At 49.1% G+C, this 26,444-nt stretch overlaps 1 protein-coding gene and 1 pseudogene across 1 annotated transcript; one reads left to right on the top strand and one right to left on the bottom strand.

Moving 5' to 3' along the window:
* Positions 1-7,836: 7,836 nt before the first annotated feature.
* LOC127317909 (uncharacterized) lies at positions 7,837-15,799 on the top strand (annotated as a pseudogene).
* Positions 15,800-18,727: 2,928 nt separating this feature from the next.
* Positions 18,728-23,092, bottom strand: LOC127316150 (UDP-glycosyltransferase 88F5-like). The gene is made up of 3 exons (XM_071823854.1): positions 22,884-23,092; positions 19,480-20,335; positions 18,728-19,151 (listed from the first exon to the last, which is right to left on the bottom strand). Exons 1-3 carry the CDS (start codon positions 23,068-23,070, stop codon positions 18,728-18,730), a joined length of 1,467 nt encoding a protein of 488 aa, XP_071679955.1. The 5' UTR covers positions 23,071-23,092.
* Between the last annotated feature and the right edge of the window lie 3,352 nt (positions 23,093-26,444).

Below are 26,444 nucleotides of genomic sequence, written 5' to 3'. Positions count from 1 at the left end.
TTAAGTGTGTCACCCTACGGTTCGAGAACTATGTGGACATGGTTGAGTACTCACTCCGACCAATAACCAATAGCGGGATCTGGAGATCCATAATGGCTCCCACATATTCAACGATGACTTTAGTGATCGAATGAACCATTCACATACATTACCAATTCCCTTTGTCTCGCGATATTTTACTTGTCCGAGGTTTGATCTTTAGTATCACTCTATACCTTGTTCAACCTCGTCTCCTGACAAGTACTCTTTACTCGTACCGTGGTATGTGGTCTCTTATGAACTCATTCATATGCTTGCAAGACATTAGACGACATTCCACCGAGAGGGCCCAGTATATCTATCCGTCATCGGAATGGACAAATCCCACTGTTGATCCATATGCCTCAACTCATACTTTAGGATACTTAATCCCACCTTTATAGCCACCCATTTACGCAGTGGTGTTTGGTGTAATCAAAGTACCTTTCCGGTATAAGTGATTTACATGATCTCATGGTCATAAGGACTAGGTAACTATGTATCGAAAGCTTATAGCAAATAACTTAATGACGAGATCTTATGCTACGCTTAATTGGGTGTGTCCATTACATCATTCACACAATGACATAACCTTGTTATTAATAACATCCAATGTTCATGATTATGAAACTAATCATCCATTAATCAACAAGCTAGTTTAAGAGGCATACTAGGGACTTCTTGTTTGTCTACATATCACACATGTACTAATGTTTCGGTTAATACAATTCTAGCATGATATATAAACATTTATCATAAACATAAAGATATAAATAATAACCACTTTATTATTGCCTCTAGGGCATATCTCCTTCAGTCTCCCACTTGCACTAGAGTCAATAATCTAGATTACATTGTAATATACCTAACACCCATGGCATTTTGGTGTTGGTCATGCTTTGCCCTAGGGAGAGCTTTAGTCAACGGATCTGCTACATTCAGATCGGTGTGTACTTTGCAAATCTTTACTTCTCCATCTTCGATGTACTCGCGAATCGAGTGGTAACGCAGCTTGATATGCTTCAGCCTCTTGTGTGACCTTGGCTCTTGTGCATTGGCGATGGCACCCATGTTATCACGATAAATGATTAATGGGTCCAATGCACTAGGAACCACACCGAGCTCTACAATGAACCTCTTCATCCATACCGCTTCGATGAAGCCTCTTGAAGCCGCTATGTACTCTGATTCTGTTGAAGACTTCGCCACCGTGCACTTTGCTTCGAGCTTGCCCAGCTTACTTGACACCATTCAATATAAACACGTACCCAGTTGTGACTTAGAGTCATCGGGATCGGTGTTCCAACTTGCATCGGTGTAACTTGTTACAACGAGCTCTTGGTCACCTCCATAACAAAGAAACATATCCTTAGTTCTTTTCAAGTACTTCGGGATATTCTTGACCGCTGTCCGGTGTTCCATTCCTGGATCACTTTGATATCTGCTAGTCAAACTAACGGCATGTGCTATATCCGGTCTTGTACATAGCATGGCATACATAATAGAGCCTACTTTGAAGCATAGGGGATGTTACTCATCCTTTCTCTTTCTTCTGCGTAGCCGGTCCTTGAGTTTTACTCAATACCTTGCACAGTAACATAGGTAAGAACCCTTTCTTACTTTCGTCCATTCTAAACTTCTTTAGAATCTTGTCCAGGATATGTACTCTGTGATAGCCCTATTAGGCGTCTTGATCTATCTCTATAAATCTTGATGCCTAATATATATGATGCTTCACCAAGGTCTTTCATTGAAAAACTATTATTCAAATATCCCTTAACAACGCTTAATAGTTCTATATCATTCCCGATCAATAATATGTCATCTACATATAATATCGGGAATGCTACCGAGCTCCCACTCACTTTCTTGTAAATACAGGCCTCTCCATGACACTGTATAAACCCGAAGTCTTTGATCACCTTATCAAAGCGTCGGTTCCAACTTCTTGATGCTTGCTTCAGTCCATAGATTGAACGCTGAAGTTTGCATACTTTGTCAGCATTTTTAGGATCGACAAAACCTTTGGGTTGTACCATATACAACTCTTCCTCAATGTCTCCATTAAGGAACGCCGTTTTGACATCCATCTCGCCAAATCTCATAATCGAAAAATGCAGCTATTGCTAACAAAATCCTTACAGATTTTAGCTTCGCTACAGGTGAGATAGTCTCATCGTAGTCAACTCCTTGAAGTTGTCGGAAACCGTTTGCGACAAGTCGAGCTTTATAGACAGTAATATTACCATCGGTATCTGTTTTTCTCTTGAAGATCCATTTATTCTCGACAGCCTTTCGGCTATCGGGTAAGTCTACCAAAGTCCATACTTTGTTATCATACATGGATCCCATTTCGGATTTCATGGCTTCTTGCCATTTGTTGGAATACGGGCTCATCATCGCTTCTTCATACGTCGCGGGGTCCTCATCATTGTTATCTACAATCATGACATTTAGACAAGGATCATACCAATCAGGAGTGGCACGTTCCCTTGTCGATCTGCGAGGTTCGATGGTTTCCTCGTTCGAAGTTTCATGATCATTATCATTAGCTTCCTCTGTTGCCGGTGTAGGCGGTACAGTACAACTTCGATCTTTGCGCTACTGCGATCAACGAGTATAGATTCATCAATCTCATCGAGTTCTACTTTTCTTCCAGTCACTTCTTTAGTGAGAAATTCTTTCTCAAGAAAGGTTCCGTTCTTAGCAACAAAGATTTTGCCTTCGGATCTGTGATAGAAAGTGTACCCTATAGTTTCCTTAGGGTAACCTATGAAGACGCATTTCTCCGCTTTGGGTTCTAGCTTGTCCGGTTGTAACTTCTTTACATAGGCTTCGCAACCCCAAACTTTCAGGAACGACAGCTTAGGTTTCTTATTAAACCACAATTCATACGGTGTCGTTTCTACGGATTTTGATGGTGCTCTATTTAAAGTGAATGCGGCTGTCTCTAATGCATAACTCCAAAATGATAACGGCAAATCGTAAGAGACATCATACTACGAACCATATCTAAGAGAGTTAGATTACGACGTTCGGTCACACCGTTTCGGTGAGGTGGTCCCGGCGGTGTCCATTGTGAAAGTATTCCGCATTTCTTTAAATGCATGCCAAACGCATTACTCAGATATTCACCTCCACGATCGGATCGTAGAAATTTGATCTTCTTGTTACGTTGATTTTCTACTTCACTTTGAAATTCCTTAAACTTCTCGAAAGTTTCGGATTTATGTTTCATGAAATAGATATACCCATATCTACTCAGATCATCTGTGAAGGTTAGAACATAACGATAACCACCGCGCGATGCTACGCTCATTGGTCCACATACATCGGTATGTATGATTTCCAATAAGTCGATAGCTCGCTCCATTATACCGAGAAAATGGAGTCTTTGTCATTTTTCCCATTAGACATGCTTCGCATCTATCAAGTGACTCAAAGTCAAGTGATTCAAGTAATCCATCGGTATGGAGTTTCTTCATGCGTTTCACTCCAATATGACCAAGGCAGCGAGTGCCACATATAAGTAGAATTATCATTAAGTTTAATTCGCTTAGCATCAATGTTATGTATATGCGTATCACTACTATCGAGATCTAACAGAAATAAGCCATTCTTTTGTGGTGCTCGACCATAAAAGATATTATTCATAAAAATAGAACAACCATTATTCTCAGACTTGAATGAATAACCGTCTTGCATTAAACAAGATCCAGATATAATGTTCATGCTCAACGCAGTACATAATAGCAATTATTTAGGCTTAAAACTAATCCCGAAGGTAGATGTAGAGGAAGTGTGCCATTTGCGATCACATTGACCTTGGATCCGTTTCCAACGCGCATCGTCACTTCATCTTTCAGCGGTTGTCGTTTATTCTTTAGTTCTGTTTCGAGTTACAAATATGAGCAACCGAACCGGTATCAAATACCAGTACTAGAACGAGAACCGATGAAATGAACATCTATAACATGTATATCAGATATACCTTCTTTCTTCTTCTTGACAAGGCCGCTCTTTAGATCAGCCAGGATACTTGGAGCAATTACGCTTCCGGTGTCCCTTCTCCTTGCGATAATAGCACTCAGCATCAGGCTTAGGGCCGTTCTTAGGTTTCATAGGAGGCGTGGCAGCTTTCTTGCCACCCTTCTTGAATTTTCCCTTAGACTTGCCCTGTTTCTTGAAACTGGTGGTCTTGTTGACCATCAACACTTGGTGCTCTTTCTTGATCTCAATCTCGGCAGCTTTTAGCATGCCAAAGAGTTCAGGTAACTCCTTGTTCATGTTACGCATATTGTAGTTCATCACAAAGTTCTTGTAACTTGGTGACGGTGATTGAAGGACACGATTAATCCCCGATCTGTTAGGAATCACTATTCCCAAGTCACTGAGGTTCTTCGCATGCCCGGTCATGGCGAGCATGTGCTCACTAACGGAGCTGCCTTCTTCCATCATACGGTGAAGAAATGTTTCGATGCTTCATAGCATTCCACGGCCGCATGAGTCTCGAATATAGCTTTCAGCTCATTCATCAACTCATGAGGATCATGGTGCTCAAAACGTTTTTGAAGATCGGATTCCAGGCATCGCACAGATGGCACACCGAACTTGAGAGTACCGAGTTTTCCGAGTCGCGTAAACAGCTTTTACTTCATCGGATTCATCTTCTGCGGGAGGGTCACCTAGCGGTGCATCAAGCACAAATTGCAGATTTCCGCCGAGAGGAAGATCCTCACATGACGGAACCGGTCGGTGAAGTTGCTACCGTTGCTCTTAAGTTTCTCTTTCTCTAGGAACCGATTAAAATTGATTGGGGACGCCATCTCTACAACATATATTTGCAATAGTTTAGACTAAGTTTATGACAAATTGAGTTCAAATTTTAATTCAACATAATTAAAAACCTAAGTGAACTCCCACTCAAAACAATATCCCTCGCATTGTCTTAGTGATCACACGAACCAAATCCACCGCACCTAAACCCGATCATCACGAGAAAAGGTGTGATTTCAATGGCGAACACTCAAAGTGTTCATCATATCAACCATATGATTCATGCTCTACCTTTCGGTATCACGTGTTCCGAGACCATGTCCGTACATGCTAGGCTCGTCAAGGCCACCTTAGTATCCGCATGTGCAAAACTGTCTTGCACCCGTCATATGTACTTATTGAATCTATCACACCCGATCATCACGAGGTGCTTCAAACGACAAGACTTGGCAACGGTGCTACTAAGGATGAACACTTTATTATCTTGAGATTTTAGTGAGGGATCATCTTATAATGCTACCGTCGCGATCTAAGCAAAATAAGATGCATAAAAAGGATTAACATCACATGCGGTTCATATGTGATATGATATGGCCCTTTTGTTCTTGCGCCTTTGATCTTCATCTCCAAGGCACGGATATGATCTCCATCATCTTCGGGCATGATCTCCATCATCGTCGGCGTAGCGTCAAGGTCAATGGCGCCGTCTTCATGATTGTCCTCCATGTAGCAACTATTACAACTACTTTGAAATACTACTCAACATGAAATTTAAAGACAACCATAAGGCTCCTGCCGGTTGCCACAATACAATAATGATCATCTCATACATATTCATCATCACATTATGGCCATATCACATCACCAAACCCTGCAAAAACAAGTTAGACGTCTCTAATTTGGTTTGCATATTTTACGTGGTTTAGGGTTTCGAGAGAGATCTAATCTACCTACGAACATGAACCACAACGTTGATACTAATGTTTTCAATAGAAGAGTAAATTGAATCTTTACTATAGTAGGAGAGACGAGACACCCGCAAAGCCTCTTATGCAATACAAGTTGCATGTCGAACGAGGAACAAGTCTCATGAACGCGGTCATGTAAAGTTAGTCCGAGCCGCTTCATCCCACTATGCCATAAAGATGCAAAGTACTCAAACTAAAGATAACAAGAGCATCAACGCCCACAAACCATTGTGTTCTACTCGTGCAACCATCTATGCATAGACACGGCTACGATACCACTTTGTAGGATAACGTTGCATAGAAAACAAAAATTTTCCTACCGCGAACACGCAATCCAAGCCAAGATGCAATCTAGAAGACGGTAGCAACGAGGGGGTATCGAGTCTCACCCTTGAAGAGATTCCAAAGCCTACAAGATGAGGCTCTTGTTGCTGCGGTAGACGATCACTTGCCGCTTGCAAAGCGCGTAGAAGATCTTGATCACGATCGGTTCCGGCGCCACGAACGGGCAGCACCTCCGTGCTCGGTCACACGTTCGGTTGTTGATGAAGACGACGTCCACCTCCCGTTCCAGCGGGCAGCGGAAGTAGTAGCTCCTCTTGAATCCGACAGCACGACGGCGTGGTGTCGGTGGCGGTGTAGAAGTCCGGCGGAGCTTCGCTAAGCTACGCGGGCAATATGAAGTGGAGGAGCAAAGCTAGGGTTTGGGAGGGGGTGGCCGGCCACTCAAGGGGGGCGGCCAAGCTATGGTCTTGGGGTGGCCGGCCCCCTCCCTTGGCCCCTCATTATATAGGTGGATCCCAAGTGTTGGTGTCCAAGTCTTCGAATAAGACCCGAAACCAAAACCTTCCATAGGAGGGAAACCTAGCCCAACTAGGACTCCCACCCAAAGGTGGGATTCCCACCTCCCATGTGGGGGTGGCCGGCCCCCTATGGTGGAGTCCACTTGGGACTCCACCCCCACTAGGGCTGGCCGGCCATGGAGGTGGAGTCCCTTGTGGACTCCACCTTCCTTGGTGGTTTCTTCCGGACTTTTCTAGAACCTTCTAGAACCTTCCATAGAACCTTCCGCGACATTTTATTTCACATAAAATGACATCCTATATATGAATCTTATTCTCCGGACCATTCCGAACTCCTCGTGATGTCCGGGATCTCATCCGGGACTCCGAACAAATATTCGAACTCCATTCCATAATTCAAGTACTACCATTTCAACATCCAACTTTAAGTGTGTCACCCTACGGTTCGAGAACTATGTGGACATGGTTGAGTACTCACTCCGACCAATAACCAATAGCGGGATCTGGAGATCCATAATGGCTCCCACATATTCAACGATGACTTTAGTGATCGAATGAACCATTCACATACATTACCAATTCCCTTTGTCTCGCGATATTTTACTTGTCCGAGGTTTGATCTTTAGTATCACTCTATACCTTGTTCAACCTCGTCTCCTGACAAGTACTCTTTACTCGTACCGTGGTATGTGGTCTCTTATGAACTCATTCATATGCTTGCAAAACATTAGACGACATTCCACCGAGAGGGCCCAGAGTATATCTATCCGTCATCGGAATGGACAAATCCCACTGTTGATCCATATGCCTCAACTCATACTTTCCGGATACTTAATCCCACCTTTATAGCCACCCATTTACGCAGTGGTGTTTGGTGTAATCAAAGTACCTTTCCGGTATAAGTGATTTACATGATCTCATGGTCATAAGGACTAGGTAACTATGTATCGAAAGCTTATAGCAAATAACTTAATGACGAGATCTTATGCTACGCTTAATTGGGTGTGTCCATTACATCATTCACACAATGACATAACCTTGTTATTAATAACATCCAATGTTCATGATTATGAAACTAATCATCCATTAATCAACAAGCTAGTTTAAGAGGCATACTAGGGACTTCTTGTTTGTCTACATATCACACATGTACTAATGTTTCGGTTAATACAATTCTAGCATGATATATAAACATTTATCATAAACATAAAGATATAAATAATAACCACTTTATTATTGCCTCTAGGGCATATCTCCTTCACTTCTTGCCCATGGCGTACGGAGCTTCTGAAGAAGGAGCAGAGGAGGCAGGAATGCTTGAGCAAGAAGATGAGCAGTAAGAGGTGTGAAAAGTAAAAACGAGGAAGCCCTCTATTTATGCCATAAGAATTTGTGTGAGATCGTGGCCATAACTCCACAGACGTCGTGGGAGGTGGAGCAGATCTGGCTGTACACGTGGCGCTTAAAGGAACGGAACCGGCGGCCCATTATTCTCACGTCGCGCGAAAATCGAGGAAACGCCTCGGTCGCTGCGCATGCACTGGTCAAATCCTAAAAACTGCCTGCGCAGAACTAGGGTGGGCCCGTTAGGTCAAGTCTTGTCAATCAGGCCACAGCAGCGGCACGTCATCAGTGATATCATGGGCGCTGTCAAGGGCAGTCGAAGGAATAAAAAGGTATCGAATGGTGAACTTGAGTCTATGCACAGAATGCAAAGCATTTGTGCCCAGACTCGGGGGCTACTCCCATCGGGAACGCTGGACGCGCACCCGACAGAAGAAGACTCGAAGAAAAAAGCCTTGAAGGAAAAAATAATTGCTCGACTCGAGTCTGCACCCGGTTGCAAGCACCCGTGCCCAGACTCGGGGGCTACTCCCATCGGGAGCGCTGGACGCGCACCCGACAGAACTTTTTTGCACTCCAGGATCATGCCCGGGGACTTGATTCTGTGTAGGGTAACGTTGTTTTGCCATCGGCAGTTAACCAGCAAAAGTTGGGAACGTTATTCATTATCCCTTGCATGAAGAAAATATATCGGATGACCTACCAAGACTTGCGGAAAAACTTCGGCAGAGCAAAATGTTCGAGTGGTACAACTTGAGTCTACGCACGGATTGCAAGCATCCGTACCTAGACTCGGGGGCTACTCCCATCGGGAGCGCTGACGCGCACCCGACATAAGAAGATGAAGCAGATTCAAGGAAAACAAGAACAATCGAGGAGAAGGACATCAGAAGAAGACATGCTTTAGTCCCTACCCGAACTATCTTCGGCTAGACACTCGGGGCCTACTGACGTGGGCATTACCCTTCGGGTAACCGATGTTGCCCTATCCTGTATTGATCAGTTGGAGGCCCATGAAGACACTTGAAGGCAAGGCGGCCCATCCGGGTGGTACACCAGAAGATTCCTTGGCAAGCAAGATAAAGAAGCGGCCGAACAAGGAAAGATTAGATCTAAAATTACTGTAAACCTAGTCGTACACGGTTAGACCTCTTGAGACCTGGCCTCCTATATAAAGGCCAGGAGAGGGGCTGCCGAGGGACACAATCAATCTGAGCAATCTTAGCCACCAAAAGCTTAGAGCTAGGTCACCATAGAACTTAGCCATCTCGACGAGATCTCAGCCGAACTATTCGGCACCCCATTGTAACCCATTATCATCATAATCAAGAACAGACAGACAGGACGTAAGGGTTTTACCTCATCGAGGGCCCCGAACCTGGGTAAATTGCTCTCCCCGCTTGTCTGTGAACCGATGTCTCGTGTCAACTTGCAGGATTCCATCAACTCTAAGCCCCTATCGGAGGGCATTGCCGAGGAGCACCCTCGACAGCCACCGTTTGCTTTTAACGAGAAGCTTCCTGCCCCTTTGGGGCACTCCTTGTTCAAAAAAAACACATCTCGCTCATAAATGTCACTAAGCAATGGTTCAAGAGATCATCACCCTGAAAATGCATCTCTACATATATGTGGGTGTCCCGGGCTTATCCTGTCCATCCATTTGTGCTTTAAGATTCGTGCACCTCCTTCTTACACATTGCAGAAAACTCCCCGTGGTATTCCCCTTTCTTGTCAGTAATCCCTTCCCATTTTATAGTAGATTCTAACTTCATTCGTTTGCTGTATATGTGTCGTTCCAGATCTGAAAACAATCCAAGGTTACCAACAAAAATTTATTAGGTTCATTTATTTTGTTTGTTCACTGATCTTTCCACATTTGAACCAACCAAAAGATGGAAAGCTATATCAAATCTGGCAAACGAAACCAAGTAAAGCACCAAAATTCCATGAACCGATTTGGATCTGGCAAAACAAAATGGAAATAAATCACATGGAGAATTTATGGAATGAAATCACATCGGGAGAAACATGGAGAATTCGTGGAGCTTAGGAGAAAGGACAAATGGAGATCGTGATCCCGAAAAAAAATAACGCGTCTACAAGTTCTGTCTTCCAGGCAAATCCATGGAGGAGGAGCGCGGTCGCCGACGAGTGCCTCTGCGTTCTCGAATTGGACGAGCCTAGGACGGGAAGGAACCAATCTGTCAGCTGCTTGGTTTGTGGATGCTTGCTGAGCGAAAGGGAGAGGAAGAGAGACACGACCTGGGCTAGTTGGAACTCTGGAAGATGGAACTTGTACACTTTGTTTCCATTAGAGGAAGGAAAGTGCACAAAGTCAAGGTTGTCTATGTAAATTGCTCAACACGAATCACAAACAAGCTGTGCACGGTGGAGATAAGACCGGGACGCCCACGCCTATGTGGAATCTCTGTATCGTCATCACCCATGTTATTTCTCAACTTAATTTTCACTAGACTCATTGCAGAAAATACTCTTTCAACATTCGCCGTTGTCACCGGTAGTAGCAATATCAACTTGAGAAGCATGTAAACCAAATCATAAACAACATGCTTTTTTGTTTGAAGAAGCAAAATAGAGAGCTCACCAAGATGATTGACACATTTGAACATATCATATTTTCTCATAGCATCAATAAAGATGTCAAGTTGGAGCTCAAGTCTTATCAAATCCGCACTTGATATGTCACTGGGATAGAATTTGGCAAGTCTTATTACCTTTTGTGCATCATAAGAAGCAAATGAATTCAAGGGATTCAAATCCGCCATGTAAATTAGCAACTCCATGTTGACTTCATCAAATTGATTGTCGATCTCTTGAATAATTTGATCAATAACACCAACATAGACTTCTCTTCTATAACGATCATCATTTGTTTGTATTTGATAATACCTATGTGATCTTCCATGAGCCACATAATTTTCTTCCGTTGAAGGAACTTGAATGCCATGTGTCTTGCAAAACAATGTCACCTTTGCAAGAAATTCTTCCCATCCATGAGACCTCATTTGTTCCATTTTGCCATTTGTCGATTCAACAAGCCCCATTGCATTGACAATATCTTGATCCCTCTTTTGCAAAGAGATAGACAAATCATTTGTGTAGCCAAGAACAACAAGCATCAAGTGAATATTGAAAACAAAGTCAAATGATTCAAAGGCGGCGACAACTCCTCGGATTCTTGCCCACTCACTCTTTTGTGAAGGATCTTTTCCAATCCTTACAAGCACCTCAAGGATTGTGGGGTACATATCAACAATGTGTAGAATGGCCTTGAAGTGAGAACCCCATCGAGTTTCATCGGGTCTTGATAAACCCATTTCTTGATTTAGTCCACTTCCACTTTCTATTTCACCCATCTCAAGTGCTTCTAAAACCTTTTGATCGCCCTAACATCTCGAAGCATGTAATGGAGCTTGCAAGAAATTCCAATAATATTGAACAAGTAAGAAACATGATCAAAAAATACACACATGCTTCTTTTTTCCTTTGCCACGGCAATAAGAACCAATTGGAGTTGATGTGCAAAGCAATGGATATCACTAGACTCATCGGCTAGAATTGCATAATGGTCACCATCAAGATCTTCAATAATTAGTCTTGTAGTTTCCTTTGCACAACATTCAGTAATGTCATGTTGTATCCTTGGACTATTGAAAATGCAATTTCTGGGAGCATTCTTCAAAACAACCTTATTAACCTCTTCATTACCTTCCGAAAGACATTTTAGAAGTTCAATAAAATTCATTTCCGGGGGCAACAAATAAGTTGTACTTATCTTGAGCTTCATTGTGAATGCTACTAACACCACCCACATGTTTCTTAAATGCTTCGGGTATTTTCCAATCTCTGTAACCATCTTTAACAAAGGCATCACCCCCATACCCTCCATGGGATCTTTCTTTGAACAAATAGCATACAAAGCAAAAAAGATGCATCCTTAGAAATACTATATTCAAGCCATGGGTACTTGTAAAACCAAACCGGAGTGAAGTGTCGTTTTTTCCTTTATTTTTCTAGTTGGGAAATCATGTTCAAATGGTGGCATGGACCCTTTAAGATATAGCCTCTCCTAACATCGTCTTGATCATTAGCATTATATTGTGAGATGGGAATCCTTTCTCCGGGGTCATATGGAAGAAAGTGAGCATCATATGAAGGTATGTTGGAAAAAGAGGAGAAGCTGTAGAATTACTTTTGTTTGCTACGGTGAACGGAGATAATTGCGAAAGAAAGAAAGAAAACTCACCACGTTTAGGGCAACTACTACTACAAACATCATCGGGACTCGGTTTGGAGTGGTTGAGGATCCTCCGGAGCCTGCTTCCCTAACAGACAAGTACTTTCAACAAAAATCCTGATTCTGCTTCCTCAACCAAAAATGTCCCGCTTTGCTTCATTGAAGTACGCCACCTTGCGTTGTGTTTTTACTAGCACATATGCCCATGTGTTACACTGGGTGAAAAAAATTATACCGCAGAGGACCACAATTATCTGCCTCAACACCGGCTACGTCTAGGTATTTGTCGATGAATCCTCAACCATGTTCCTAAATAGAAGATGTATTTTGCTAGTTTAAAATGAACTCCCGGGAGGGGAGTGATGTTTTGGCACATGAGTGCGTATGCTCCCTTTATTTTGAAAGGCATGTTAGATATATTTTGAAATATCAAAAAATTGAAAAAAAAAATCGCACGGACATCTTCATGTGCTACAGGCTCACAAAGTCGTTTCACGAAAAATTGACTTGTCGTGTGGCGTGTGTAAAAAGATAAAATTCGGTGCTAAAACAAAGACTTGCCACAAGATAAATTTTCTCTTTTTCACGTAGACTGCAAAAAATATCATTTTTTCGTGAAACTTGATGAACCCACATATATTATGGAGATGTACATGTAAATTTTTTTATCAACATTTTTCAACACTTAGAAATATGTTTTTATGGTAGAAGGATCATACGCACGGCAGGAGCCGAATTGAGTTTCTGCTTGAGCTCAATATCTTATTTCTATCTATAAAAGACGCTAGCCTACCCGACCATCCAGGCCATCCAAAAGGGGCAAAACAATCTCGTTCACTCATTTTACCTGCCTCAATCTCACTTTTCACCTAAGTCGTCGAATGCGGTAACTTTTTCTTCACCTTTTGCTTGTCTTATTAGATCTATGAGCGAATGAGACTTAGCCTGTGTGGGGACGACGAGCAGAGGCAGCGAGCCTGCTCGTTCACGTCGCCTTTCTCCCGTCGTATCTATAGTATATCTTTGTGCTGCTACGACTGAACTTGTATTAAATATTTTAGGTGTTGTGAGGTTATGGTGGTCCGAACGTGTTAGACCTCGATTATTTGGTTGCTAATAAAAAGACATATTTAGAGCATCTCCAGTCGCGTCCCTCAAAAAACGTCCGGCACAAATGATTTGGGGCATGTTTAGGACCGCGCCGGATAAAAAGAGACCAAAAATCTGTACAAAAAAGAGGCCCTTCCCCGCCGCGTCCCTCAAACAGCGTCCGGATGCATGCATTTTAATAGAGGGGACCACCCCATGTGGGAAAAGTATGTGAGAGAAAGTGTGGGGAAAGAGACTACCATGTGGGGAGTAGAGGCTGCATGCATGCATGGGGACGCCGGACATAAAATGAGGCGCTAATTAGCTTTAGGGGACGCGACTGGACAGTTTTTTTCTCCATTTCTTGTCCGCGGTCCCCCAAACCTCATTTGGAGGACGCGACTGGAGATGCTCTTACCTACCACCGTACGAGCTACGGAAAGCGCCCTAAATTTTGCAATTCGTATACCAGGCTCTCGTTGGTGTCATTGTGTTTCGGAATTCGCAATATTCCATTTTATTACCATGCAATAAAACAAAATGATCGCAGTGTTAGAGTATATCTCTTGTATAGATTGCTAGGCAATATCTGTAACACAATCCCTCCACCGATCTTGTTTATATTCGGTTTGGTAGGTTTAGATTGTTTCCTTGCCTTGCAAGACACTTTGTATTGTGCTATATATACAATGAAGGACGATCGCCCCAAGTGTGGCGTTTTCCCAAACATACTCGTTCTATGGTATCAGACACCAAGTAAACCTTCCAGCCTACGTAAACCAGCCCACCCCGATCCGATCTCCCTCTCCGCCGCCGCCTCATGGCTGGCACCGATCTCTCCCTCTCCAGCGGCTCTGCTGCCGCCCTCAACAGCGGCTCCGCCGCTGCCCTCAACAGCGGCTCCGCACCGCTCTCGCCGACCTGCCGGCCCCGGCGTCCTCCTCCTCCCTCGCGATGAACGTGGCCAGCGTCAAGACACACGTGCCCGTCGTCCTCGACCTCGCCAAGTCCAACTACACCAAGTGGCGCATGCTGATCACCGTCCTCCTCGGCAAGTATGATCTTACTGACCATGTCGCTATGCAGACACCCCTGGAGGCTCGCACGCCGGAGTGGACACGGGCGGACTTCATCGTCCGCTCCGGCTATATGGCTCCATCAGCGAGGAGATCCTCGACATCATCATGGCGGACACCCAGACCGCCCACGACGCCTACACCCTCATCCGCAACCTCTTCCTCGACAACCAGATGACGCGCGCCGTCCACCTCGAAGCCGAGTTCCGCGCGCTCGTCCAGGGTGATCACTCCGTCACCGCCTACTGTCATCGCCTCAAGTCCCTCTCCGACGCCCTGCGCGACGTGGGACAGCCGGTGACCGATCAGACCCTCGTGCTGACCTGCCTCCGCGGCCTCAACCCGCGCTTCGCCGACATCACCACCATGGTCACCATGCAGGCGCCCCTCCCGTCGTTCCTGCAGACGCGCTCCTTGCTGCTCCTGCGCGAGACGCAGCTCAACCACGCCGCGCCCATCAACCAGCAGACGTCCCTCTACGCCAACAACGGGAACGGTGGCTCGGGCGGCGGCTCGGGCTATGGCCAGCCCTCGGGCTATGGCCAAAACAGTGGTGCCAATGGTGCCAACGGCAACCGCAACCGCAACCGGCGGAGGAACGACAACTACGGCGGCAACACCGGCAACATCGGCGGTGCCCCCCGCCCGCCCGTCGGTCCCTGGGTCTGCTTCAACCCGGTCACCGGCGTCGCCCAGCAGATGCCGGCGCCCACGTCATGGCGCCCTGCTGGCGGACCTGGCCCAGCTGGCGGCCCAGGCCTCCTCGGACCCCGACCGGCTGCTCCCCGCCCACCCGCCTACGGGCCGGTCCACCACGCCAACTATGGGCCGGTCCAGCCTCCGCAGCAGGCCTACACGACGATGCTCGCGCCTCTCCACGGCCAGGCGTTCGGCACCAACCCGCCGCCACCACTGACGCCCCAAGGTCCACCTGCATGGGACTGCTCCGCCCTGATAGCTGCACTTCACGCCGCGAGCTCTTCATCGTCATCGACTGCCGCTGGTGATTGGGTCATGGACTCGGGTGCCACCTCTCACATGGCCTCCGACCCTGGTATACTCTCTTTCCGCACCCCACCACCTCCACACTCCCATGTCACCGTCGGTAACGGCGTTTCTTTACCTATATCTAGCACCGGTTACACCACTCTCCCACTCTCTGATAAATTTTTCTCCCTTCGTAATATCTTAGTTGTGCCTCATTTTATCAAAAATCTTTTATCTGTTCGTCAATTCACTATTGATAACCTTGTTTCCATTGAATTTGACCCGCTTGGTTTTTCTATAAAGGACCTTCGAACCAGACGCGTGATAGCTCGCTGCAATAGCTCCGGTCCGCTCTACACCGTCTCCGCCGCCACACCGCCATCCAGCCTCGGCCTCGTCGCATCATCCAACCACCATGAGCTTTGGCATCGTCGTCTAGGACATCCGGGTCGTAACACTATGTCACATTTATCTAGCAAACTATCGATTTCATGTAATAATGCTACACCTTTAGTGTGCCATGCGTGTCAACTTGGCAAGCATGTTCGTTTGCCGTTTTCTAGGTCCAGAACATTTTGTGTCGTTCCTTTTCAGTTAATTCATTGCGATCTGTGGACATCCCCAGTCCTTAGTAATTCTGGTCTCAAATATTACTTAGTTATCATTGACGATTACTCTCATTTTATGTGGACCTTCCCACTCCGTCGCAAATCCGACACCACCGACATTCTCCTTAACTTCATCTCCTATGCCCGAACCCAATTTAACCTTCCTGTAGTCGCCGTCCAAGCCGACAATGGTACCAAGTTTCTCAACTCCACCGTCACCACCTATCTCTCCAGCCATGGCATTCATCTACGCCTCTCCTGTCCCTATACATCGCAGCAGAACGGCAAGGCCGAACGCGCCATACGGACACTCAATGACATCACCCGCACCCTCCTCTTCCAAGCTCATATGCCACCATCCTATTGGGCCGAAGCTCTTTCCGCTGCCACTCACCTAGTTAACCTTCGACCCTGTCAACCCATTGGTTTTTCCATCCCCTATGAGCGTCTCTACAATGCTCCTGCCTCCTACAGTGATCTTCGCGTTTTCGGGTGCCTATGCTACCCGAACCTATCCGCTACAGCCCCACACAAACTCTCACCCCGCTCTAGTGCATGTGTTTTTCTCGGATACCCTTCCTCCCATCGTGGCTATAGATGTCTAGACATATCTACGCGTCGTGTCATCACCTCGCGCCATGTCGTCTTCGACGAGTCATCTTTTCCGTTCGCCTCCACCTCTCCTAGCCTCCCTAATGACTCCCTAGATTTTCTTCTAGACCTCGCCGCCACCGAGCCCCCTCCCATCCACAGCACACCCACGCCTACACCTGCACCCGCTGCGCCTACCACACGCGCACCAGCCTCCGTGACGCAACCGTCGCCTCCTCCACCCATGTCTCCTACAGGCCCGCCCACCCCACCGCCTCCCCCATCCCCGCCCCGGCATGCACCTCCTCCAGCCGACAACACTCATGCCATGACCACCCGCGCCAAACACGGTATCCACGTTCCTCCCCGCGAGCGCCTAAACCTCTCAGCCGTCACATCCACCATCTCTCCTGTGCCCAAAACCTATCGCACCGCACTCCATGACCCTCATTGGCGCGCCGCAATGACTGATGAATATGATGCTCTAATCCAAAACCGTACTTGGACTCTTGTTCCCTGTCCGGTTGGTGCTAATATTGTTTCAGGCAAGTGGATTTTCAAGCACAAGTTTGGCTCTGATGGTGGACTCGCACGGTACAAGGCGCGATGGGTTGTCCGTGGCTTCTCTCAACAGCCCGGCATTGACTTTGATGAGACGTTCAGTCCCGTCGTCAAGCCGGCCACCATCCGCATCGTTCTCGGCATCGCCACGTCCCGCGCATGGCCTGTGCATCAGCTTGACGTCAAGAATGCCTTCCTTCATGGCAACCTTGACGAGGAGGTCTACTGCGTGCAACCTCCTGGCTTCATCGACCCAGCTCGGCCACATCATGTCTGCCGTCTACACAAGTCGCTCTATGGCCTCAAGCAGGCTCCTCGAGCATGGTACCAGCGGTTTGCTCATTATGCTCATCGTCTCGGCTTCGTCGCCTCTCAGTCGGATGTGTCCCTCTTCGTCTATCGACACGGCACCGACCTCGCGTACCTCTTACTGTACGTCGACGACATCATCCTCACCGCCTCGACACCGCAGCTGCTCAAGCACATCACCGACCTTCTACATCGGGAGTTCTCTATGACCGATCTCGGGGCTCTCTCTTACTTCCTCGGGATTTCTGTGACACGGACGTCACGCGGGATGCTACTTTCTCAGCGCCAGTATGCTGTCGATCTTCTCCAACGCGCCGGCATGCTCGACTGCAACCCAAGTGTCACTCCTATTGACACGCGTTGCAAGCTCTCCGCTGATGAGGGCCCTCTTCTGGCTGATCCTACGGAGTATCGCAGTTTTGCAGGGGCTCTCCAGTATCTCACCCTGACTCGCCCCGATATTGCTCATGCGGTTCAGCAGGCATGTCTGTACATGCATGCACCTCGAGAGCCTCATCTCAACTTGGTCAAGAGGATACTTCGCTACATCAAGGGTTCTCTTGATCTTGGGCTCCGTCTTCATGCGACTCCGGCGTCTACACTCATGGCCTACTCCGACGCCGATTGGGCCGGTTGCCCGGACACACGGTGTTCCACTTCGGGCTACTGTGTATACCTTGGCGACAATCTGGTCTTGTGGTCCTCCAAGCGACAAGCTACGGTTTCCCGCTCCAGCGCTGAGGCGGAATATCGAGCTGTTGCTCATGCCGTCGCCGAGTGTTGTTGGATCCGACAGTTGCTGCAGGAGCTCCATCACCCCCTCCACTCGGCCACCGTTGTCTTTTGTGACAACGTCAGTGCAGTCTACATGGCCTCGAACCCGGTTCAGCACAGACGTACTAAGCATATCGAGATCGACATCCACTTTGTCAGGGAGAAGGTGTCTCTCGGTCAGATACGGGTTCTCCATGTCCCCTCTTCGCTGCAGTTCGCCGACATCATGACCAAAGGGCTCCCCTCGCAGCTCTTCTTGGATTTCCGGTACAGTCTGTGCGTTCGTCCGCCCGACGCACTGACTGCGGGGGGATGTTAGAGTATATCTCTTGTATAGATTGCTAGGCAATATCTGTAACACAATCCCTCCACCGATCTTGTTTATATTCGGTTTGGTAGGTTTAGATTGTTTCCTTGCCTTGCAAGACACTTTGTATTGTGCTATATATACAATGAAGGACGATCGCCCCAAGTGTGGCGTTTTCCCAAACATACTCGTTCTCAGACAGTCATTTCTCAGTGAAAGCAAGGCGGCGATTCTATGCTCGCTGACGAAAGTCAAAGTTCAGGCGACACCCACAGCTTCCTCGCTGCAAGTCGAGAGCCGAGGTTCTTTGCCTTTGCCATCCACTTCCGCCAGGAACTGGGCAAACGCCGCGCGGCCGGAGCCGCCGTCTTTCCAAGACACGGCCGCACCGTCCTTGTGCACCGCCCGCACCCTGAGCGCCTTACCCTCCTCACACTCCATGACGAGTCTCACCTTGGCCTCCACCTCGCCGGCCTGGACCCGCCCCTGCTGCCACCCGACCATCTCCGCGGCGATCCCCATCTCGCCCACCATGAGCAATTTCTTCATCCTGTGCTTCACGTACCGCGGCCAGCAGACCATCGGCACGCCAGCCATGACGCCCTCCAGCACCGAGCTCCATCCACAGTGAGTCACGAACGCGCCGGTGGCCCTGTGGCGGAGCACGTCTGTTGTAGGGAGGCTAACTTCAAACAAGCGGAGCGAGACCTGTCGCCGGTAGGTTTAGACCGAAGCGTAGCGGAGTCTGAAGTTAGTCCATACATCGTGTCCTGCAGGGACGCCTGTGAAGGAGGGTGCAGGGGCGGCAGCCTCCCACGGTACGGATCGTTGCCACCGTCTATAAATACATTTTGTAAGCCAACGGCTAGGGTTTATTAGAATATAAGGTATCCCACAGCGTTTGTAAACACTTCCCGATATAGTGAAGTTTTTCGGCTCAAGCCTACCGTTGACGGGCCTCGCCTTTGCTCGTCAGAAGTTAGCCCCCTTTTAAAATGAATTTGGATCACAATACAATAACGTCGACCTGTGGCGCCCACAGCTTGACGACGACGCCGCGGCCGGCGGTGCGCTCGAAGAACTCGTCCGGCAGGAGCGCGCCAAGGTCCGGGACGCCGCTGTAGGGGGCTCGCACGACCCATAGGAACAGATGGCCGGAGTTCTCCAGGCCAACGGCGATCTCCCTGAGCTGCTCCTTCGAGTGGGCTCCCCACCCCACGCTCCCGAAGCAGAGGAACACGACGCTGTGGTTTGGTTGACCGTCCAGCCAGGCCAGGCACTTGTGCCTGGGTACGGTTGCTTCACGCGCGCTCTCTACCAGAGGCCCGACGCAGTACACAGGAGGCAGGACCCGGCCGGGGAGGCAGCGCGGGTCCCTGAGAGCAGCCACCGCACGAGGCTCCAGCGACTCGAACGTGTTCACGAGGATGTCGTCGGCCTCCGGGATCCTGCGCATCGCGGCCATGTTCGCCTTGTACGTCTCTCCCTCCGGGTCCTGGTCCTGGAGCACATCGCGTACAAGGTGTGAGGCCGATATGGGCGGGAGGCCGAAGAAGTCGATGGTGATGTCCTCTAGGTCCTTAAAGCTTGCCCGGCCCTCGCCGACGCCATGCACGGAAGGGAGCTGGATGGAGGCGAGGAGGGTGGTGGCATTGAAGGTGTACATGGTGTAACAGGGGATCCCGAGCTCCTTGGTTACGCCGAGCGCTTCATCATACCATAGTTGCCAGGTTCCGGGTCGGTGCCGCGTTCCACGACCCCGGATCGATCGATCCGGATCAGGGGTCGGGAACGACAGCGGATCGACGTGATTCGTGGCCGGATCACGATCTCGTTCGATCTCTACCGGAATTCGAACGCCTGGGCCTGGCCAACTGCGACCAGAACAAAGGACATGTTTGGGGTGACTACGCCGGCCCGGAGGTGCACGGAGAGGAGCGTGGGCGGTAGAGCGAGGTTGAGGAGCACGACGAGAAGGGGAGGGGCGCAGACGAGCAGCAGTGAGGCGAGCATGGCGACCAGGAAGAAGGCCGTCTTAGCCCACCGCCATGGTTGCGCCCACGTGGGCTCGCCGTCGGCGCCTCCATCGACCCAAACCAAAGTGGATCGCGATCCACGATCCAACTTGGCGTACCGGAGATGTGTACTCCTGACCGATCCTTGTTCGTTGGCATTTCGAACATCGTTCCCCGATCCCATTCCTTGATCCAGTTCGCCGGCAACTATGCATCAGACATTGAGTCGACGACCACGGGGTGGACGCGCTCCAAGGAGCAGAGCAAGTCGTGGAGGAGCCCGTTGTAGCTAATCACGAGACGATGGTACCAGAGAGGTTGAACGACGACAGCGGCGGTGGCGCGCCGATGAGGGAATGGTTCTGGACAGGCGGAGGGGAGCGTGTGGATCATAGTTGCCAGGTTCGGGGTTGGTGCCGCGTTCCACAACCCCGGATCGATCGATCTGGATCGGGGATTGGGAACGACGGCGGATCGACGTGATTCGCGACCGGATCATGATCCTGTTCGATCTCTACCGGAATTCGAACGCCTGGGCCTGGTCAATCGCGGCCAGAACAAAGGACATGTTTGGGGTGACTACGTCGACGCGGAGGTGCGCGGAGAGGAGCGTGGGAAGGAGATCGAGGTTGAGGAGCACGATTGATGAGGACATCCCTACTACAGTACTACCTCCGTCATTGCAAGATGAAGACGATGCTGCTGTGAAGCTCAAGTCCAATGAAGTCAGAATTGGACCTATGACAAGAGCTCGTGCGAAGATACTCAAACAACAGGTGAACTTGTTCCTAAGTGATACTTTGATCGATGAGAACTTTATACTGCCTAAGTCCTATTACTTATGTATGATCAGGTATGAAGAGGGAGCAAGCATCGCACGGGGAGGAGAGGAGCAGATGGACAAGAAGCTGGACATGGAGCTGGACATGAAGATATCCCATGGACGCGCGAGGGAGGAGAGGGAAGCATGCGCGAAGGAGGAAGAAGTCCAGGCCGGTGCCAGGTCCGGTCAGACCGGTCGCCACGCCGGCGCGCCCAGTCCCAGGCCCGGTCCGACCGGGCGCCACGCCGGACCAGTCCGGCACCGACCGGATTCTACGCTTGTGCCAGCCGGGCACTATCCAGTATGCCTGGACCCCTAGCCCGGTCACCACCCGTTGCCAAGTCCGGTTTCGACCGGCCTACCCCGGTCCCAGGCCCGGTCGACCGGCCGTATGACCGGCCGACTCCGAGTCTGTCTCGACCTGATCCGATCTAGGTCAGTTTTCTATGTATATTTTCAACTTGAGGTCGTCCTGAACCCCTATATAAGTGCCCAGGACGCCCCAAATTAGGTTTAGACCACGTTTAAGATAAACCCTAGTTCATAGTAGATTGCTTTGCAACTCTATCGAATTCCTACACCATATTGCATTGATTTGGTGTATACCCTGAAAGTCTTGTGTGATCTGTTGTTCCATTGGGAATTAGAAGGTTGCAACTTACCGCTTCGTGGTCGGCGGCTACGTGCGCAAGTGTGTGGAGTTGCGAATATCTTGCAGGGTTGAGAGCTGTTGCATTGGCGACAGGGACCAATCGGGAGACTTCGTTGCGTCATACAAGTTATCATCCACTTCATCATCGTGTATTTCCGATGTGTTCACCCCGTGATCATCATCACCACCGTTTCATACTGAGAATATTGGGCCACCCCTTATCAATGATGAGCAGGGGTGGGGCGCAAACGAGAAGTAGTGAGGCGAGCATGGCGACCAGGAAGAAGGCCGTCTTTGCCCACCGCCATGGCTGCGCCCACGCGGGCTCGCCGTCGGCGCCTCCATCGACCCAAACCAAGGTGAATCGCGATCCACGATCCAACTTGGCGTACCGGAGATGTCTACACTGACCGATCCGTGTTCGTTGGCATGTCGAACCTCGTTCCCCGAGCCCGTTTCTCGATACGGACGATCCGGTTCGCCGGCAACTATGGTGTGGATCATAGTTGCAGGGTTCGGGATCGACGCCGCGTTGCGCGACCCTGGGTCGATCGATCCGGATCGGGGGTCGGGAACACGAGTGGATCGATTGAATTCGTTTTTGGGTCGCGATCCCGTTCGCACCCTTCCACTTCCCATATTAGCGACCCTGGAATATGGTAGGCCCATTAAAAATAAATCCTAAAACTGGTAATTCCAAGGGTTATATTTGGGCTTATTAATAGCCTCTTTTCCTTTGATTTTCGGCCTCTTGTCCCTTGTCATCGACCCAAACTAAAGTGGATCGCGATCCACAATCCAACTTCCCATTCCAGAGATGTGTACCCTTGATCGATCCTTGTTCGTTGGCATGTCGAACCTCGTTCCCCGATCCCGCTCCCCGATCTGAGCGATCCGGTTTGCCGGCAACTATGGTGTGGATACGGACAGACGGCATGGAGGAGGCAGTCCGGCGGACGACCGCACCGAAGGCGGTGTTGTGTTCCGCGGCACGGCCGATGAGGGCGACGGAAACGGCATAGCCGTGCTCGAGGAGGGCGCCGGTGAGCTGCATCATCGGGACGAAGTGGCTCACTGCGAGGCCGGGGTACAGAACGACGGTCTTCTCCATTGGAGATTATGGACACGTACCGCACCTCACCTCACCTTACTGGGCGCGGCTTCGCTCTTGTCATTTCTATTTATGCCCTTTTATGTTGATGAATTGTGCGTGTCCTTCTACTTAAAAGCATTTCCACCCGCCTCGCCGCTCACTCCCGCTATTTTTTCCAGCCCAACCGAGATCCCGTCGCGACGCCATGGCGCCAAGAAAGTACGTGTGGCGGTGGACGCGCCACCAAAGAAGAAGAGGAAGCCCGTGTTGGAGATATGCCCAAGAGGCAATAATATAGTGGTTATTATAATATATCTTTGTGTTTATGATAAATCTTTGCATACCATGCTATAATTGTATTAACCGAAACATTGATACATGTGTGTTATGTAAACAACAAGGAGTTCCTAGTAAGCTTCTTGTATAACTAGCTTGTTGATTAATAGATGATCATAGTTTCGTGATCATGAACATTGGATGTTATTAATAACAAGGTTATGTCATTAGATGATTGATATAATGGACACACACCCAAATAAGCGTAGCATAAGATCACGTCATTATGTTCAACTTGCTATAAGCTTCCGATACATAGTTACCTAGTCCTTCGACCATGAGATCATGTAAATCACTTATACTGGAAGGATACTTTGATTACATCAAACGCCACTGTGTAAATGGGTGGTTATAAAGATGGGATTAAGTATTCGGAAAGTATGAGTTGAGGCATATGGATCAAGAGTGGGATTTGTCCATCCCGATGACGGATAGATATACTCTGGGCCCTCTCGGTGCAATGTCGTCTGATTAGCTTGGAAGCATGTGACTAGGTCACAAGAGATGACATGCCACGGTACGAGTAAAGAGTGCTTGTCGGTGACGAGGTTGAACAAGGTATCGTGATACCGATGATCGAACCTCGGACAAGTAGAGTATTGCGTGACAAAGGGAATCGGTATCGTATGTAAATGGTTCAATCGATCACTAAGTTATCGTTGAATGTGTGGGAGGTTATTGGTCGGAGAGAATTCTCAACCATGTCTGCATAGTTCACGAACCGTAGGGTGACACACTTAAGGTTTGATGTCGTTTTAAGTAGATATGGAATATGGAATGGAGTTCGAATTTTGTTCGGAGTCTCGGATGGGATCCAGGACACTACGAGGAGGTCCAGAATGGTCCAGAGAATAAGGTGCATATATAGGAAATCACTTTCCAAGTTTGGAAATGATCCGGTGCATTTATGGAAGGCGCTAGAATGTTCTAGAACCTTCCGAAAGAAATCACCATGGAAGGTGGAGTCCCGGTTGGACTCCACCAACCCTAACCAGCCAACCAAGAGGGAAGGTGGAGTCCATGGTGGACTCCACCATCTTGGCCGGCCAAGAAAGGGGGAAAGGGAGGAGTCCATGCCCCTCTAGGTTTCGTCCATATGGAAGTTTTTGAATTGGGGTCTTATTCGAACACTTTGGGCAAACCCTAGGGATTCCACCTATATAAAGAGGAGGAGAGGGAGGGGGACCGGCCACACCAATCCAGCCGCACCCCCCAGGGCTCCCAGGCCGGCGCCCCCTCTCCCAAACCCTAGCCGCCTCCCTCCTCCCACCTCTCCCGTAGAGCTTAGGCAAAGCCCTGCCGGAGATCTCCACCGCCACCGACACCACGCCGTCGTGCTGTCGGGATTCCGAGGAGGATCTACTACTTCCGCTGCCCGCTGGAACGGGGAGAAGGACGTCGTCATCAACACCGAACGTGTGACCGAGTACGGAGGTGCTGCCCGACTGTGGCACCGTCAAGATCTTCTACGCGCTTTTGAAAGCGGCAAGTGATCATCTTCAGCAACAACGAGATCTAATCTCGTAGGCTTTGGAAATCTTCAAGGGTTAGTCTCATGATCTTCTCGTTGCTACCATCTTCTAGATTGGATCTTGGCTTGTTGTTCGTTCTTGCGGTAGGAATTTTTTTGTTTTCTATGCTACGAATCCCATCAGCCCGAGAAGCCACGGCCGGAGGGGATGACCAATACTGAGTGGGACTTCGACCTCCAGCGCATGCAGGTGGAGAACGCCACTCGCTGGCAGATGGAGCTGAAGGCGAGGGAGTAGAAGCCTTTGGCGGCGAAGGCGGTAGGGGCAGCCTTGATGCTGAGGACTGCTACCGTGGCGGGGATGGTGGCTTCGCCGCCCCAGTACATCCCCAGTGCGTGGGGGGCAAGGCAGCATCTAATCGCCCTCGTTGTCAAGCGTGTCGCCGGTGCCAGGACCGGTGCTCCAAGAAAGCAAAGGTAACAGTGTGTCACACCTCTCTCGGTACTCACCGGGCTACCAGGACTTTGACCCGTTCGGTGATTCAAACCCAAACATCCTTACCGTCAGGCGACCTCAACACCGTCTTCACTGAATCGCTTGAGCTCCGCTGAGCTCACTTCAACGACGGTGCACCTCCTCCTCGGCATGGCTTCCGCAGTTCGCCGCAAGCAACAACACCCATGGCGCGGATGGACCGTTCGACGGAATGCCCATCGACTCCATCATGGATGACATCATCAATGCCGGTGGGGGCAGCCCTGCTTCAGGCGGCAGGAAGCTGAGGCGTACGCCAACGAGGACGGCGGCGATGAGCCTTGTGAAAATGGCACGTACACCTACGCCGAGGTCACCGAAGAGGAGGCGGAGGATGCCCGTGGCCAACCCAAAAGGTCTCGGCAGCTATGGAGCCGAAGAAGAAAGCTGGTGGCCATGGACCCAAGTGGAGCTCGAGCGAGGATGGGTGCCTCGCCAAAAAAAATGGTGATTGTCCACCCTTTCACCAGTGCTAACCAAAACCCGGAGTGCTATTGGAAGAGGGTGAAGGCGGCGTTCGACCAGCGGCGGCTTTTGGATCCATATTTCAAGACCTTGCACATAATCGCAATGACGTGACCATGTCTCACCATTGGCACATGATCCAACATGTTTGCAACAAGTGGCATGTCGTCGTGGAGGAGGTTTGCCGTGTCCATGTTAGCGGCGCCAACTTCGGCGACCAAGTAAGCAAACTTGCCTTCATTGTGCATTGTCGAGGCCGTTTGTGTGATGCTACATTGTCTGATGAGGATTAGGTTTCCCGATCTTTCACGATGCACCTTGTTGATCCATAGGACCTATAGATCTTGAACTTCCTCGACAGATTCAAGGATACTCAAGCACATATGAATACTCTTGACAGACTCAAGAACGCTCACATCTTTATTGGATAAGCGGACGAGCGTCCTAGATGCCGTCACGCACGCCGATCCCATAGGGACGGTGATAACTGGAACTCGAAGTTCTACATGATCTGAATCAAAACTAGACTAAACCTAACCCTCATCATGTGGTATCAGAGCAGATGATATGGATATCCAGGCCTGG

Source organism: Lolium perenne, chromosome 7 (assembly GCF_019359855.2).
Source record: "Lolium perenne isolate Kyuss_39 chromosome 7, Kyuss_2.0, whole genome shotgun sequence".
Lineage (NCBI taxonomy): Eukaryota > Viridiplantae > Streptophyta > Magnoliopsida > Poales > Poaceae > Lolium > Lolium perenne.
This window is presented reverse-complemented; position numbering and strand designations above follow the sequence as displayed.